The sequence below is a fragment of the Montipora foliosa genome, chromosome 13 (genome assembly GCF_036669935.1).
Source record: "Montipora foliosa isolate CH-2021 chromosome 13, ASM3666993v2, whole genome shotgun sequence".
NCBI classification, from domain to species: domain Eukaryota; kingdom Metazoa; phylum Cnidaria; class Anthozoa; order Scleractinia; family Acroporidae; genus Montipora; species Montipora foliosa.
Genome location: NC_090881.1, coordinates 12,363,989 through 12,378,988, shown reverse-complemented (window position 1 = coordinate 12,378,988; position 15,000 = coordinate 12,363,989). Strand labels below are relative to the sequence as shown.

The 15,000-nt window shown below is 39.7% G+C and overlaps 1 protein-coding gene across 1 annotated transcript in view; it reads right to left on the bottom strand.

Moving 5' to 3' along the window:
- Window positions 1-235: 235 nt before the first annotated feature.
- LOC137983628 (uncharacterized) overlaps window positions 236-15,000 on the bottom strand; it is a 38,732-nt gene continuing 23,967 nt past the window's right edge. Inside the window, exons 6-10 of the mRNA XM_068830777.1 lie at window positions 9,836-12,213; window positions 9,010-9,055; window positions 8,472-8,717; window positions 8,065-8,142; window positions 236-5,455 (exon numbers count right to left, since the gene is read on the bottom strand). Of these exons, the coding sequence (XP_068686878.1) occupies window positions 5,262-5,455; window positions 8,065-8,142; window positions 8,472-8,717; window positions 9,010-9,055; window positions 9,836-12,213 (2,942 nt within the window). The 3' untranslated portion in view covers window positions 236-5,261. The remainder of the gene's footprint in view (window positions 5,456-8,064; window positions 8,143-8,471; window positions 8,718-9,009; window positions 9,056-9,835; window positions 12,214-15,000) is intronic.

Below are 15,000 nucleotides of genomic sequence, written 5' to 3'. Positions count from 1 at the left end.
GTTAAAATCATCTCTTTGTGCTATATTATCTCACTGCTTTAGTAAATACAAAAAACCACCATTCACTTCAGTGTCGGTGGATAGTGGTGGATGTTTTTCTCGCCGTTTCGCGGCTTGGTCCTGGCATTCCCTGGTAAAACTTCTCCGCTGGACTGGTAAACAGCCAACTGAGTTGTCTCTTGCTTCTGGATCGAGATTTTTAACAACTTTTATTGTTCTGTTCTGTCGTTTAATTGGCCCTTGTAACTTAGTATTCAACAGCAACCGAACCGAAGTAACATGATCTCCCTTTGAATTACTTTGCTGTGGGAATGTCAAATGACTAAAGCAGAAACCCTTACTCACCAGCAGGTTTTACTCAGTATTTTTGTGAGTATGTAACTTGGGCTGCCCTTGACAGTTTAAAGTTTACCAGATGCCTATAATGTCGGTTTAACAGCCTGTTTCAGCTATCTTGTCCAGAATTACAAGGGTGATCTTCTAAAGTAATTACTGGTAGTTTGACAAGGGCCTCAGTGTTAATCGAATGATCTGCCTGCTCTATAGGACGATTTTTTTTCGTTTTTCCGTCTTTGAAATTTAATATTCTTTCCTCTTTCTTTAAAAATTGTCAGTTCTCTTTAACTTTGTACGCACTTAGTGGCGGCACATATTGTCAAATATGGCACGACAGAGATGATGAAACATCAATACGCCAGCAATGTTTCTGCCTTAAACACTACACATGTTTCATTGGTGTGGATTCTATATTAGCAAATATTCATTTAAGCCATCAAAGAACGTTGAACTTGAATGCAAGATAGACCGTTAATTAAATAAAACATTTCTATCGTAACAATTACTTATTTACTCCAACCTTTATTAGGCTGGAGTTTTGTTTTTTATCTACTTAAGCATTAAATGTAAATTCACAGAGAAAGATCGTTAAATCGACCTAGTTAAGTTTAATCAAGGTTATCTAGTCCACATTACTGAAGTCGCTATCACTCCCCGACCCCGCAAAATAACAAATAGTAACAACAGCTCTAACAATGATACGTGTTAGTGATCAGAGCAGTCGATGAAGCAACCTATTTTTTTGCGTTAAAAGGAGGCTCGAACCACTGTTAACACTTTCTGCAAACTGTACCATTTGAAACTATTTCAACCGTTCCATGTAACGGCAAAGTTATGGTACCATATGAACACCAATAATTGCTTAACTAGGCCCACTCCTAAAAATGCCCTATATTTTGTCTTTAAACGCTTATAACCCAAAAACGTACTCGCTGACTCCCAATTTTTGTTTCAGGAAGTGATTAACAGGCTAAGATGAAACTCTCTCCAAAGTTCAAAGGAGTTCTCTGGAGTGGATTCATAGCCAGCCTCACCATTAGGAAATTTTAAGGTGGCTGTGAATTTGCTCCAGCAAATTTATTGGGGAACCTCTACGCATTATTATTGCATGTTGTTATCATGAATCAATTATTTTCACGAGCACCAAATATCAACTTGCCCCATTTATTTCAATGAATAATTGTTAGTTTATCTGGAGATCTCTCCCATGATTCAGCGATTTTAGATTCGAGTTGACAATTAATTAACAATTACCCGTCGAAGGCGAAAGTATGGGACGTTAAAGAACCCACTCACTGTTCGATAAGAGTAGGGGACGTAGTCCCCGGTGTTGTGGTCTAACCTTATCTGCACGGGGGCATCTTTCACTTCCATAAAATTAATTGTAAACTGCGTAACAAGCAGTCTGGCTAAAGTCCCCCACAAAGCATTGTAAATTAGTCCTGAAAAGCCCCGTGGGGAGAGACTAATAGCCTGACGATTGTATTCGATTGTATTGTAGGCCGGTCTCCTATTCAAGTACATTCTCGTCACCAGAGCCTTGGGATCGACCCAAAGCTGGAAAACTCTGTGAAGGAGAACATGCGCCGTAGGGTTCTTGTAGCCAAAAATTGGCTATTTGAACCTTACGGCGCCTGCTCACTCCTCGTGCTGACATGAATGCACCAATTAGAGACGCTTTTGACTGTTCTTCACGAAAACCAATGAGAAGACAGTTTGTTTCAGGGTTCCCCAGAGCCCTTCTCCTCCTCAGTCAAGAGAAGCGCCCTGGGGTCGAGATTGCATTGATCCAAGTACTAACGCCCGACAGGGCTTAACTTCAGTGAACCAACGGAAATGGGCTCCCTTCTCCACTTGGGCGATGACAGTAAACATTGTATATTATTATCGTAGTTTTGCGATTTTAATTAAGCATGGCTCAATACCCTTGTTTCCAGCACCTCCTTGTCTACCAAGTGGTTTACCACATGTACACATTGCGTACCTATCTTTAAATCATTGCGTAATGTAACATTTGTCTTGCAACTTGTGTCGCAACGGTTTGCGGCACCAGCCAATGAAAATGTTCCTTTAAACTCATGTGATCATCGAAACAGGTTGCAAGAAACGTTGTCTAGTGCGACACCCATCAAGAAACTTGTTTCGCCGTATGAGAAGATTTGTCGCAACAAAATTGCGAAACAAGCTGGAAGAGTGTAACAGCGCCTTAAGACTGGTAATACGCTATAATCCAAGGAATTAAGATAACCCTCTACGGTAATTAAAAGTAATACTGACGACAATACGACACTAAGGCGATAGCTAAAAGGTTTCGCAAAAAAAAAAAAGAATTTGCAAAGAAAATAAATTTCATGACACTCTAAGCCAAAAGAATATTCCTTAATGCCGTTTGCAAGTTTATATCTTAGAACACCAAATGTAATACACGAAAGTTACAGCCCACAGTGCAACCAGGTTTTTAATCAGACATAAGGGACGGACGAGAACGAGTACGAGATTTGACTGCCTATTTTTAGCAAAAATACTTAGAAAATAGACGAGTTCACGTTCTTGATTGCATCATGGGTAATCAGGGCAACATGGCGGGAAATTCAAAGGTTTGTATGGAAATTCAAAGCAAAATACATGTATACTGTACATGACTATACTTTCGCCTTCATAAACCAAACAAATAAGTTCATGTTCACAACTGAGATGAATTAGACTCGGTATGTTCTTTGGAATTCCTAAATATTGCTTTTTTTGTCTCCATACATTCTCTGTAATTTTGTGCCTTTGAAATTACGAGAAATGTATGGCAGAAACTCTTTTTAATAAAATAAGTTCTACAATAGCCATTATTATTCTGCAGCACCTTTGAGCGCATATCCTCGGTTTTGGAAAATAAAAAAAACCCAAAATTGCATATCATGAGTACTTTTTTATCGTTTTGAACTTCGTTAGAACCCTTTGAATTTCTCTCCATCTTTCCCTGATTACCCTTGACGCAGTCAAGAGCGTAAACTCGTCTATTAACAACCCGGACGATTAATTTTACTCTTTGGTAGCAGCATAGGCTCCTCAGTTGTTATATTCTTATTGCTAGTAACTGAGCCTTTTCCCGATCGAGAAATGCCAAAAATACTACCGTGTTGGTGACTTGTTTTGACACGACGACATTTTCGCTAAACCTCGTACTAAAACGACGACAGTATCACGTTTTTCTCGCCAAAATGTCGCTGGTTTGAGCGTGGTCACTGTTTTTCTATGAGAAAATCTCGTACTCGTAGTCGTTCGTGTCCTAGAATCTAAAGCTCTCTATAGTCTGATGCTACTCCGGTTTGAAGAAATTTGAATGTAGTTAATTAAAAAGTTCTAATTCAAAGACCCAACGTTCCGACACTCCTGTCTAGTGTCTTAATCAGGGGACATGCAATGTTACCGCAAGAGTCCTTTTATATGTCGCCAATTTGCCGAAAGGGGAGAGGATGTGCCTGTTGATGGTAATTAACATTACAGCATCAATCTATTTCTGAAAGGGAATATACTTTTATTTCCTATAGGGCCCCGTTTTAATATTTTTGCGTACATTTAAATTTTGTTTCAAATTTTAGCTTTGAGTTTAAGAAGAAAAATATTAAATAATAATTTTATTCGGTTTTCCAAGGATATCGTTATTTATTGTATACTCAAAAAGAATAAGGCGTTTCTGATTGGTCAATGGAAACAGCGTTGGAGTAATTTTGTTTAGTATATGATAAATAATGTGTACTTATAGCCTAAATGGGAGGCACCGTGACCGAGGGCCAAATATTTCTTGTCCAGCTCGGCCTAAATTCAGTCAATAAGCATTTTATCATATAAGGGCTATACGCTAGTCATGAGCACTCAGAGGATGAAATGTGTACAAAAATAATTATAACTTTGCACAGAAATTTATTAAATATGTTTGTATTTGCTTTTCTAGCTGTAAATAACTTGGAAGTTTAGAAGCGTCGAAATTCACTAAATCGCTCCGCACAGAGCAGTACGTGTTCCTGACGAAGCCATACGGCTTTTTTCGGCCCTCTTTGTCGTAATGCGTACGGCCCTCATACGGGGATTTTCTCAGTAGTTTTACAATAAAAGCGCGCACGGGGCCGCACAGGACATGATGATAAAAAAATCGTATGAACTTGCTCGTGCATTTTGTGATTTATGGCCACTCGTGATGTTTTGAAGTTCTCCCCCCTCCTCAAAAACCAACACTTCGATTTGATTTGCGTTAATTTGTTGATTTGAGTTTACAGTGTCCCCAATTTGTGCTCTAGCGCTAGAAGACTAGACACTTAAATAAAGTTCATTTCCTCAAATTGAACTTGCCTGCAGCTTGTGAAATTTTGAGAACTTTTAAAGTACCACTCCTTCCATAAATCACGAAATGCACTCGCATTCATACGATTTCCTAATACTTATAAAGTGCAGGAGACTGTTATTACCCTGCTAGCGGACGTTCTCGTCTTTACCACTTTCTTCCCCCGAAAGAAAGAAAAACCCCTTCCACAGAACAATACTCTTCGTTGTTATGCATACGTCATCGTTTGTATAGCTACAAAGTAACTCAAAAAAGGATCACTTTTAACTGATTGGCTAAATAATAACAAGCCTGTCAGTTACACTATGCATCCCGTACGGTCAAAAACTCAATAAAAATTTTCCACAGGGAAGTAAATAGCAGTGCTAAAGACACTCGTAAAACGACAATAAAAAAACGAAAGTGGCGAGAAATCTTGCTGGCAGAGTAGTTGTCGTCCGCCTAAGACTGCTGTCTTTATAAGTTAAATCCTGCTCAACCATATCTGTGCTAATTATTTATCTATTTCTTTCTTTCTTTCTTTCTTTGTTTAGGGTTTGATTAATAGACAAGTCACATTTAGACCTAGGATTAAATTGTAAGGGCGATTTTTTCAAAGAATGTCGGCCGGCACGGGGTACCCACATTCGGTTAGCACATCGTACAGATCGTCCACGTTAATATGACACCGCTGACTAATATAAGCCAGGGCTGCCTCACAGGGATTCAGAGTTCGGTTGTCAAGATAACGGATTTCTATTGGGCTGAGGCCTAGTTTCGCAGCAACATCTTTCCACTGCTCTCCACCTGCAACAAAAACGGACATTTTTTACTGTCCCAAGAACTTCTTCAACGCATGGGATCAGCCATTTCAGAATTCACTCAATTTTTGCCTAGCATACAGGCTCGTTAAACAATAGATTAGCTGAAATTTGGGATGGGAATAAAGGTAGCAAGGGAATCACGGGCCTTGTGGCTGCCAATGATATGATTCAGATAAATCCCTAGTGTCTTTCAGATGGTCAACAGACCAGAATGAACACCCACTAAAGGGAATGAACATTCTTCACATGCAAATGACCCCTGTGAATGTAGAAGTGCGTAAAATACAAGTACTGGAACAATGCTGAAGCGATTTTTCAGATGGCTTTCTGGAATCTTCAGATATAAAAGAAACAAAAACAGAAAAATGGCAGATAATGGCTTTTGAGCGTCTTTCCTCCGGTATGATCAGATCAGCTCAGCTATGTGGCTTCCATATGCTCAGATCTGGACTGGTCTGCACATATCCTGTTTTGAGGTAGTTAATCTGTCCTGGGTTAGGCGAATACATTCTGTCAGTTGTCTGTCAGTCCAGGCCTTCACATCATCTGTCCATTCACGACCCTTGGATTGTCCTCTACTCTCTTCCTTTCTACTCTTACCGTAAGATGTGTTTTGGGTGGACAGTCATGTCTCATTATATGACCAAAGCAGGATGGTTTGAAACTTTTAGCAGTTGCCAGAAGTTCTTTTTGGGCAACTAATGAGCTGCGGCATCCTCATTTTAATCTTGTCTTTTTAAATGATTTTTGTTATTTTGCCATGAAATGAACATGCCGTGTAAATCCAAGATAAAACTTTTTTTTTTCTCAGTCTGCGTGTGAAACTACTCGAATGCAGGGACTTCACGCTAGTGAAGTCACCATCTTTAATCTTTAACCTTTAATCATTATTTGTACACGGTAGAAAATTCATCAGGTACAATAAATTCCAATAATTTGTCTAACATCCTAAACCTAAAATTCTAATCCTGATATTATATTAACTTACAACCATATTCCACTTATAAACCTGATTTCCATGAATGCAGTGTGTTTGAAAAGTATAACAGAGAAGGCGTTTAAATTGATTTAATGAACCAGACTCTCTAATGTTACGGGGTAAGCTGTTCCAAAGAGTTGTGCCACAGTAACTAAAACTATTTTTCATGTACCGGTTGTTAGTTCTCGGAAAGGGAAAAACATCTTTTTAACCGAGTCCCTCAGAGCATAATTTGATTCAGTTCGTGTTACAAATTTAAAAGTGAGATATTCGAGAACCAGACCGTTTAAAGACTTGAAAACCATTAGGGCTTTCTGAATTTGACTTTGAGATTGCAAGCTTTTCCAGCTGAGTTTGTGAAACAAGGAATCAACATCAGCGTCATAGCCCGATGAAGTTATTACTCGTGCAGCACGGTTTTGTAGTTGTTGAAGCTTGTTAGACAATGTTCTGCCACAATTACCCCAGACTAGGTTGCAGTAATCAAAGTGAGGTTTGACCAAGGGAGTTGTACGTGCAGAGTAGGGTAGTTTGAGGCACAAATGGCTTAACTCGCTTTATGGTTCCAATTGCGGAAGCGATCTTTTTACGCAGTTTATCAATGTGGGAATGCCACGTTAGATTTTCATCGATATAAACTCCAAGTGATTTCACAGGGAAAACGTGTTTCACCGGAACGTTATCAATGGAGTGTTTGAGTGTACCAGATAATTTAACCTTTGCCTGGAGCCGATCAACATATATTCAGTTTTTGTACCGTTCAAGGTAAATCTGTTAGGCACAAGCCATTTGCTTAACTTTTCAAGGTCTTGAGATAAACTAGACGGAATCAGATGCAAATCAGAACCAGCATAGGTAATATGGGTGTCATCAGGATGCGTTCTAAGTACGCTAAACGATAGACAGTTAAGCAGATCGTTAATATAAATTAGAAATAAAAGAGGGCCAAGGATCGTCCCCCGTCGCACACCACATTTAAGAGCAGAGAAGTCACAGAGACAACCGTTAACGAAGCACCGTTATGTGAGATTCGTCAAATACGATATAAACCAATCAAGAGTTTTCCCTTGAATTCCGCACTGATTCATTTTTTTTATTAGTATCTCATGATCCACAGTGTTGACTGCCTTTTACTACAGCCCTTACGTAGCCGCAATCGATACTAAACGCCTAACTGTCAGTTGCTTATAGAAGAGCAGTAACATTTGAGTGTAAAGACCAGAAACCAGATTGTTGTTAAGAGGTGATTTCTTCGCTGTTTAAGAAGTTGTATAACTGATCGTACACAATCCTCTCGAACACTTTGGCAACTATGGAAATGACTGAGATAGGTCTGTAGTTGTTTAAATCAGATGACTCGGCCTGTTTAAACAACGGAGTCACTCTAGCAACTTTCCAGTCGTCGGGACATATGCCAGACATTGAGGATTTATTAAACAGATCGCATAAAGGGCCTGAAATAATATCACCATACTCACGAATCATGAATTCCCACGATACCTGTTTTCAAATTAGAACGGCAAAAAGCAACTAGGAAAGGGGGCAATCAAATTCGTTTGGGAATAAGAACAGCAATGTGCTCGCTCATTTTAATTTCGTTAGGTTCAACTTACCGCTTAAGTAAATTGTAAGCTCTCTCATCTGACAAACTGGGATATTGCGAATATCAAGGTTCCCTGGTAGCAAGGGACCTGCAACAAAATGAAACAAGCACAAAAGAGATTAATGAAAAAAACGAATGCGCAGGCTACAATTCTACATTGAAAAAAAGAACCATGTCGTAATCGGTGAGACGGTTGGTTAGGTAAATTCAAACAGAATAGAATTTTCCTTTCAGAATGTAATTTTTTGCATCTGTAGTTACCTTTCATTGACAGCATGAACCTTCACGAGGTATCTAGAACTTACGTGGTTCTGTTTGCTGAGATACGGAAGATCTTATGTATTGCTTCTGTCTGGCTCAACTCACTGAAGAGTCTCCTTTTGTACCCGAACTAACACTGCATGTTGACAGACTCACCAGTTGTCCCTGCAGGTGTAATTTCTCTCAGGTGCTTGACAACCCCAATCCTGTTTGAATCCTTTGCTCTTTTTGCCAGGCAACGAATCATTCTCTTTGTTTCCGGGTTTGGTTGCTGCAGACACATTTGATCCAAATGTAGACTTTCTTTCATCTTTAGTACAATTTCTTTTGGATGGCATGAATCCGACATAAGTGATTCAATAACATCGCCAGGAAGCTGGGCGTGAGACACCTCTTCACTCCCTGAAGCAAAACAAGGACTATTATTGTTTGAATGAAATCGGCACTGACTAATCTCCAACTTAGGCTGATTCAACAAAGAAAATAAAACGGTGAACAACCTTGAAGGCGCCGATATGAGCAGCCAGGTAGCAAGTTATTTTCCAACAGAAGCAGTTGATTTCTAACGTTGCGAACACGACTTGGTGGCTAACAAGGAAATGTGTGTGATTTTACCTATAACTGACATCACTAAAAAAATTCCTCGAATTATATGATCCAAAATACCGAGCTGGTAAATCAGCCACGAACTTACTTTCACCAGACAGAAACTGTCTTCCATTCATCTCATCTGTTGCTGTCTATAATTAAAACGAAAAAATAATTAACTATTTACGGAAGTGGAGATACCCACCTCTGGCCATTAAGGCGAATAGATGTTTTAGTATATACTAAAACAATGAGACAATATAGAACAAAAAGATGATTTTAACTCATTTGTTCCTGCAACGATTACAATATTTTTGGACGAAAATCCCGCGCGAGTTCCTAGGAGGTGAATGGCAGAGAGCTATTCGGAGTTTAGAGTATAGCTAGCCAATCAGAGCGCACCTTCAACGCTATACACTGTTTTAGTATATACTAAGAATAGTTACCAAAGCTCTTGACTAAATTATACATCTACTCGTGGTTTCTTTTCGCACCAGTGGTTTAGTTAGTTGAGCAATGCAGTACTGTGCAAGAGGACGCGAGTTCGAACACCGGCCGGTAGATTCAATCCTTCTAAATAGTACAGTTTGCTGGAAAAAGGAACTTTAGTTAAGTGTATGGTCTTCTACCGTTGGAGCACTATTTGGGGACACTGTAATCTGGTATCAACAAATTAACGCAGATCAAGACAAATGTTGGCTTTTGAGGAGAGAACAAACCGGAGTACCCGGAGAAAAACCTTTCGGAGTAGAGTAAAGAACCAACAAATTAAATCCACATATGACGTCGAGACTGGAAATAGAACCCGGGCCACATTGATGGGAGACAAGTGCTCTCGCCATTACGCCAGCCCTGCATCCTGAAAGCATTGAAAGCGGTTTGAGCCTCCTTAAGGCGATCGACTTAAAAGTTTGTATTGCAATCCTTATTACCTGTTTACTTGGACTTGTGAGCCAAGCTGAAAAATTCTTCACATGAACTTTGTTATCCCCTTCAGCAGCTGCTCTGGTGCATCTAATAAACTGATCGGTACTGCGTATCTCAGATTCAGATAAGAAGTGAAGACAATCTTCTTGCTCACAATATTCCTTATGATGATTGCGGCAGTACTTGACTAGCTTTCCGGGGCAACATACCGGGCAAATAAACCCTGCTTGATACATCATGTTCTTCAACCAACAGAACTCGTTACGCATACATTCAAGCATCAAAGACAATTGTTTGTAAACAGCATGGGCACAGAACGCTTCAAATGGATCATGGTGGGGGCCAGAAGAAATAGTCAACTTTGACTGAATCCCTTCCACTAATGGTGGATTGACGTTTCCTCTGTGAACAACTATTTCGATGAACGAGGAATGACACAAAAGGACAACGGAGCAGTCTTCGTCTCCAATAGTGTAAAATCTGGCGAAATTCTTGTACAACTGGGGGTTCAGTGAACTCCAAAATTCCTTTTGCCCCCACTGAAAAAAATGCAACACCAGCCGCGGAAACAAGCTCAAAGGAACTTGTCCAGGCTCAAATTTCAGGAAAAGAGAAGGGAGTTCCGCAGAGGCAGTCAACTCGGTGATGTTCTGTGGTGGGTGCAACCTTAACATGGATGGTACCAAGTACTGATTATTACATGAAGTATCTGAAGAAGGCCAAGAGCACAGCAAACTAAATTTCTCCATGACAGCAATAAAGCTTTCATAGGTTTCATGCCGTTCTATTAATGGGTCCCACACATGCTTCAAGAGCTTTTGTTCAAGGATGCCTGTTGTTTCGAGTTTGTGCCACAATTGTGTTATTTCAGCTTTTCCATGACCGTCAGAAACCTGAACAGTTATCACTTTCTTGAACACATCAATCAACCACTGAGGATCCAAGACAACCAATTTGTTTAATTCTGGAGTGTCATCAAAATGTATTAAAATTCTCTGATCATGTAAAAAGTCAAGCAATGTTACGAATTCTTGATTGTCGTGAATTTGGCAAACTTCAGCTGCGATCCGTTTTGCGTGCTCCAAATAAATCCATGTATGTCCTTCACCCAGAGTGACTTGGAGCATTTTCTCAAACTTTAACCATTTGATTGGAATGTCCTCCTTCATCGATGGTAGCTCATTTGCAACAGCTAGAATGCTATGTCGCAAGCGCGCCACTCCTGAACACTCTGATTCCCCACCTGACTTAGTATTATCGACTACAAAGAAACCATCGCACAGGTGGTTCCTGTACGATTTCCCCTGCAAAGAACCATACACTTCACGGGCGAGCGCCAAACCGTCAGCCCCACCATAAGGTCTATCGGCATTGGTACAAACTAGGAAAACAGGGGGAAGTTTCTCAGGCAACAAATCTGATTCTTTCGTATGAACGCTATCTCGACTGGCGAGTGAGGCAACAGAAGTCATCCAGAAATCAAGATAGTCCAAATTAGTTTTAGCTTCAAAACTGTCTTGAATGGTCTTGTACATGCCCTGCTTTGTTACAGGTGGGGCCGTTTTATTAAGGTCTCGGCTGAGGTCATACACCATAAGGTACAAAGCTCTTGATGTAAGAAAGAGTGGGTGAGTTGTATAATAAACCGACTGTCCACCAAAATCCCACAAAACCGAGTAAATGTCTTCTTCATCTCTAACCTTGTCGACTTCCTGTAACAATTTCTTCATCAAAGTCTCTATCTCATCCGGTATTTTGGATGTGGTGACATGATTATTTCCTCTGTTTGTAGGATCAGTTTTTTGACTTGTTGTTAGGGTGTTATAAACATTACTGCCATCATCAAAATCTGAAACTCTTGAAGCTCTAGGAGATGCTGAAACATCCAACTGTTTGTCTAGAGGGAATTCATCGTGACCGGTTTTGATAAACTCGAGGGAAGATACCAAGGTACCTTCACTCCTTTTATTTGCATTTGGTGTCACCATGTCTACAAGGGAGGAATCTTCAGACTGAACAGACTCAACAGAGCTTTCTTCAGGAATCAACTCCCCTTCCCTTAATTTTTTTACAACCAATCGAGCTGTGTGTTGCTCATAGGAAGATGCATCTTTAGTGTTTGCTTCTTGATCCGTCTCTCCAGTCTTCCAAATCTCAGTGGTGACTTTAAAGTACGATGGATCAACATCGATACCAACTGTGCTAATCTCATCTGGATTGAACCGTATTCCCCTAAGTGACTTCTTAAGGCTGGTCTTTCCAGAGCGGTGCTGGCCGATCAACATGACTGGTATCCTTCTAACTCTTGTTTTTCCTTCATTCAGAGCCTTGTTGTAAGCTTCCAAAGCCAATGGGCCACGCAAATTGATCTCTTCAGGGAGCACTAAACGAAATGATTCAAAGTTAGGACAGGAGACAAAGCGTTTGACTGCATGCAAAGCTAGTTTTTTACTCTACCGGTTTAAGGAGAGAGGCATAACTTGGACATTACTGGACTGAAACACCGGCGAAAAAAGGTACATTCTAACTTGTAGCAAGTTTTAGGTATAAATGGTTCAAAACTTGCGCTGGCTACACAAATCAATTCAGCTTAGGCATTATGGAAATTCTTAGAAATAACTGGAAATGGTGTATCAATGTCATGCATAAAAGCCTTCAAATAATTGATTTTCTGCAACGTGTTTTTCTTTGCTCTCTAATAATTCTGAAACCGTCAAATCTTCGTCAGGAATAAGTGGCTTTCGGGTGCACAGCAACTGGACATCGAACTACTGAATCTAACACTGCCTTTGGGTCATTAAGCCATGCTCGTGTGCCGGAATTGTTACTTGAGAAGCACCAGCGAATTAAGAGTGAATGTCCGTAAAAATCAAGCAACCTTTGAATTCCGTGGCAAACCTTGAAAAATCGATTTCGCTCATACTTCCAAGTTTGAAAGTGTAATGTGTACCAAGAAGCATGGTATAGTTAGTTTGGGTTGTTACGGATTTATTTCGGAGAAAAATGCAAATTACCGAACACCGCCGAAAATGCCGCTCGGACAAGCGATTTGTCTCTTCATTTTGAGGGTCTTGTGAGGTCAACTGAAGCATCCCTCATATTCCTCCTAATCCTAACTGAGTAATCTCTTAATTATCGTTTGGCTAAGTTTGAGTGCATTTAAGTCATTCTATAGTTTCCAAATAATTTCATTCTTGGCGCCTATATTTTATGTCACTAAAACTGAGTCTTACGAAATATCTTACAGAGAATGTGCTCTACCTTTAAACCCTTTGAAACTTCGGCAATCGAATGTTGAAACAAAGGTCTTTCGTCTGATAGAGAGAAATCTCTGGGCAATTACTTTTGCGTGACGCCTCAAGCGCTGAAAATGTCGTTAAAATGCATTTTTGTGACCTTTCAGGTCAAAACACAGCAGGCCGATATCCGTCTTTGATTTGATATGAAAATAGATGAGACCGCTTTAAATAAAGTGCAGAAAGTAAAATGATACCATTTTAATCATACCTGTCTTTTAGTGAGAAGTGGGAGCTTTAAGAATGTTTGGAACTACACATGTAAACATGACGAAAGTTTGTCAACACAACAACCACAGGATACCCAATGGTAGACCGAAGTGCTCCTTTTTCTCAGGGACGGCGGAGCCAGGGGGCTGCCCATGAAGAAAAAATAGAGAGGAAAAAAACTCATAAAGCTTAAAAAGAGAAAACTAACAGAAGCAAAAAGTAGCATTTCCGAGCATTCGAAGCTTCAAGATTTCAAAATTTTCTGGCGGAGAATTTCCTTCACGGAACCCCCAACAAGTTAGCGTCTCCGGCGCTTGCTTGCTTGTTGCCCCCCCCCCCCCCCCCCCCTCAATATGCTCCGTCGTCCCTGTTGTTAGCTTTTCACTGACATAATGTCATCAATAAATATATTAGTAAGCAAGGCCGGGGCCCGGGGGTCGGGGTGTCTTTTTTTCTAAAGTTTTTGTGTTTCAATTTTTGTCGTTATTCTCCTGTAATGTTATATCCGAATGTTCGGTATTTTTCCTTCATTTATGGTGGAAATTAGTCAAAAACATTAAGGATCTTACGGAAGGTATGAAAGTTCTTGTGGAATATCTCAATTTTTTCCCTCGAAATCGGACTTTTTTTTGTGCGAGCATCTGACTTAGTCTTTCAGAAAATCGGAGTTTGTTATTCGAAATAAAGATAATTTCCGAAAATGCTGAAATTGGAGTTTATGAAATATACGCCAACTGCCAGTAACACTGAAAACTCACTGAGCTCCACACTTTAAAATAGCATTATTGTAATGTTTACTTCTTGAGGGGAAAAAAAAGAAAAAAAACATTCGCAGTCCACGATGATCGTCACGCAGTCACGCAAAATTCTCGTTTTCTTGTTTGTTCGTGTTGATGTCATGTTGTTGTCTGTCTTTACTACAAATGGGTTGTAGTAAAGCCAGAGTCGCACAGGAACTTGCTAGTCAATTCTATTCGGACGTCAAGGGATCGAATCCAATATCACGATAAGAAACACAACAACATTGAAAACAATTTTGCGTAAACAAGCAAAGAGAACGCTCTGTGACGATTATCGTGGAACTGTGGCTATGTTCTGTTTCGTTTTAATTATATTGTGGAGGAGATTAAAATGTGCTTTTAAAAACTCCAACTTCGGTCTGAAATTCTCTTAATTTCGAAAAACAAAGATGTCTCTTTCGTAGCTTTCGTATTTTCCATATATTTTTTTTTTTTGATAAATGAAAGAAAGTTACCGAACATTCGCATATAACATTACAGGAGTACAACGACAAAAATTGAAACAAAAAAATTTGGAAAAAAATACACCTTAAGACCGCCCCGACCCCGGCCCCGCGTTTTGGCTACTACCCTCCAAAAGTTTGCATAGGAATTGTTTTTATTTCACTTGGGAATTATTATGGTCCCAAGAGAAACTGAAAAAAATGCTTATGCAAAATTTGGAGGGACAAACAAAGAGTAACATGGTATTCTTGATATTGGTTAATTGATACTGTATTTACTCCATTAGGTGCTGTCCTAAAAATAAACGCCAGGTCTCGACGGAAAGCCGGCGTAAATTCACACTTTTACTATTTCAAACTGTCAACAATTAGTTAAGTCTTCTTTTTACTGAGAACTGTGAGAAGTCTTGATAAACTAAAT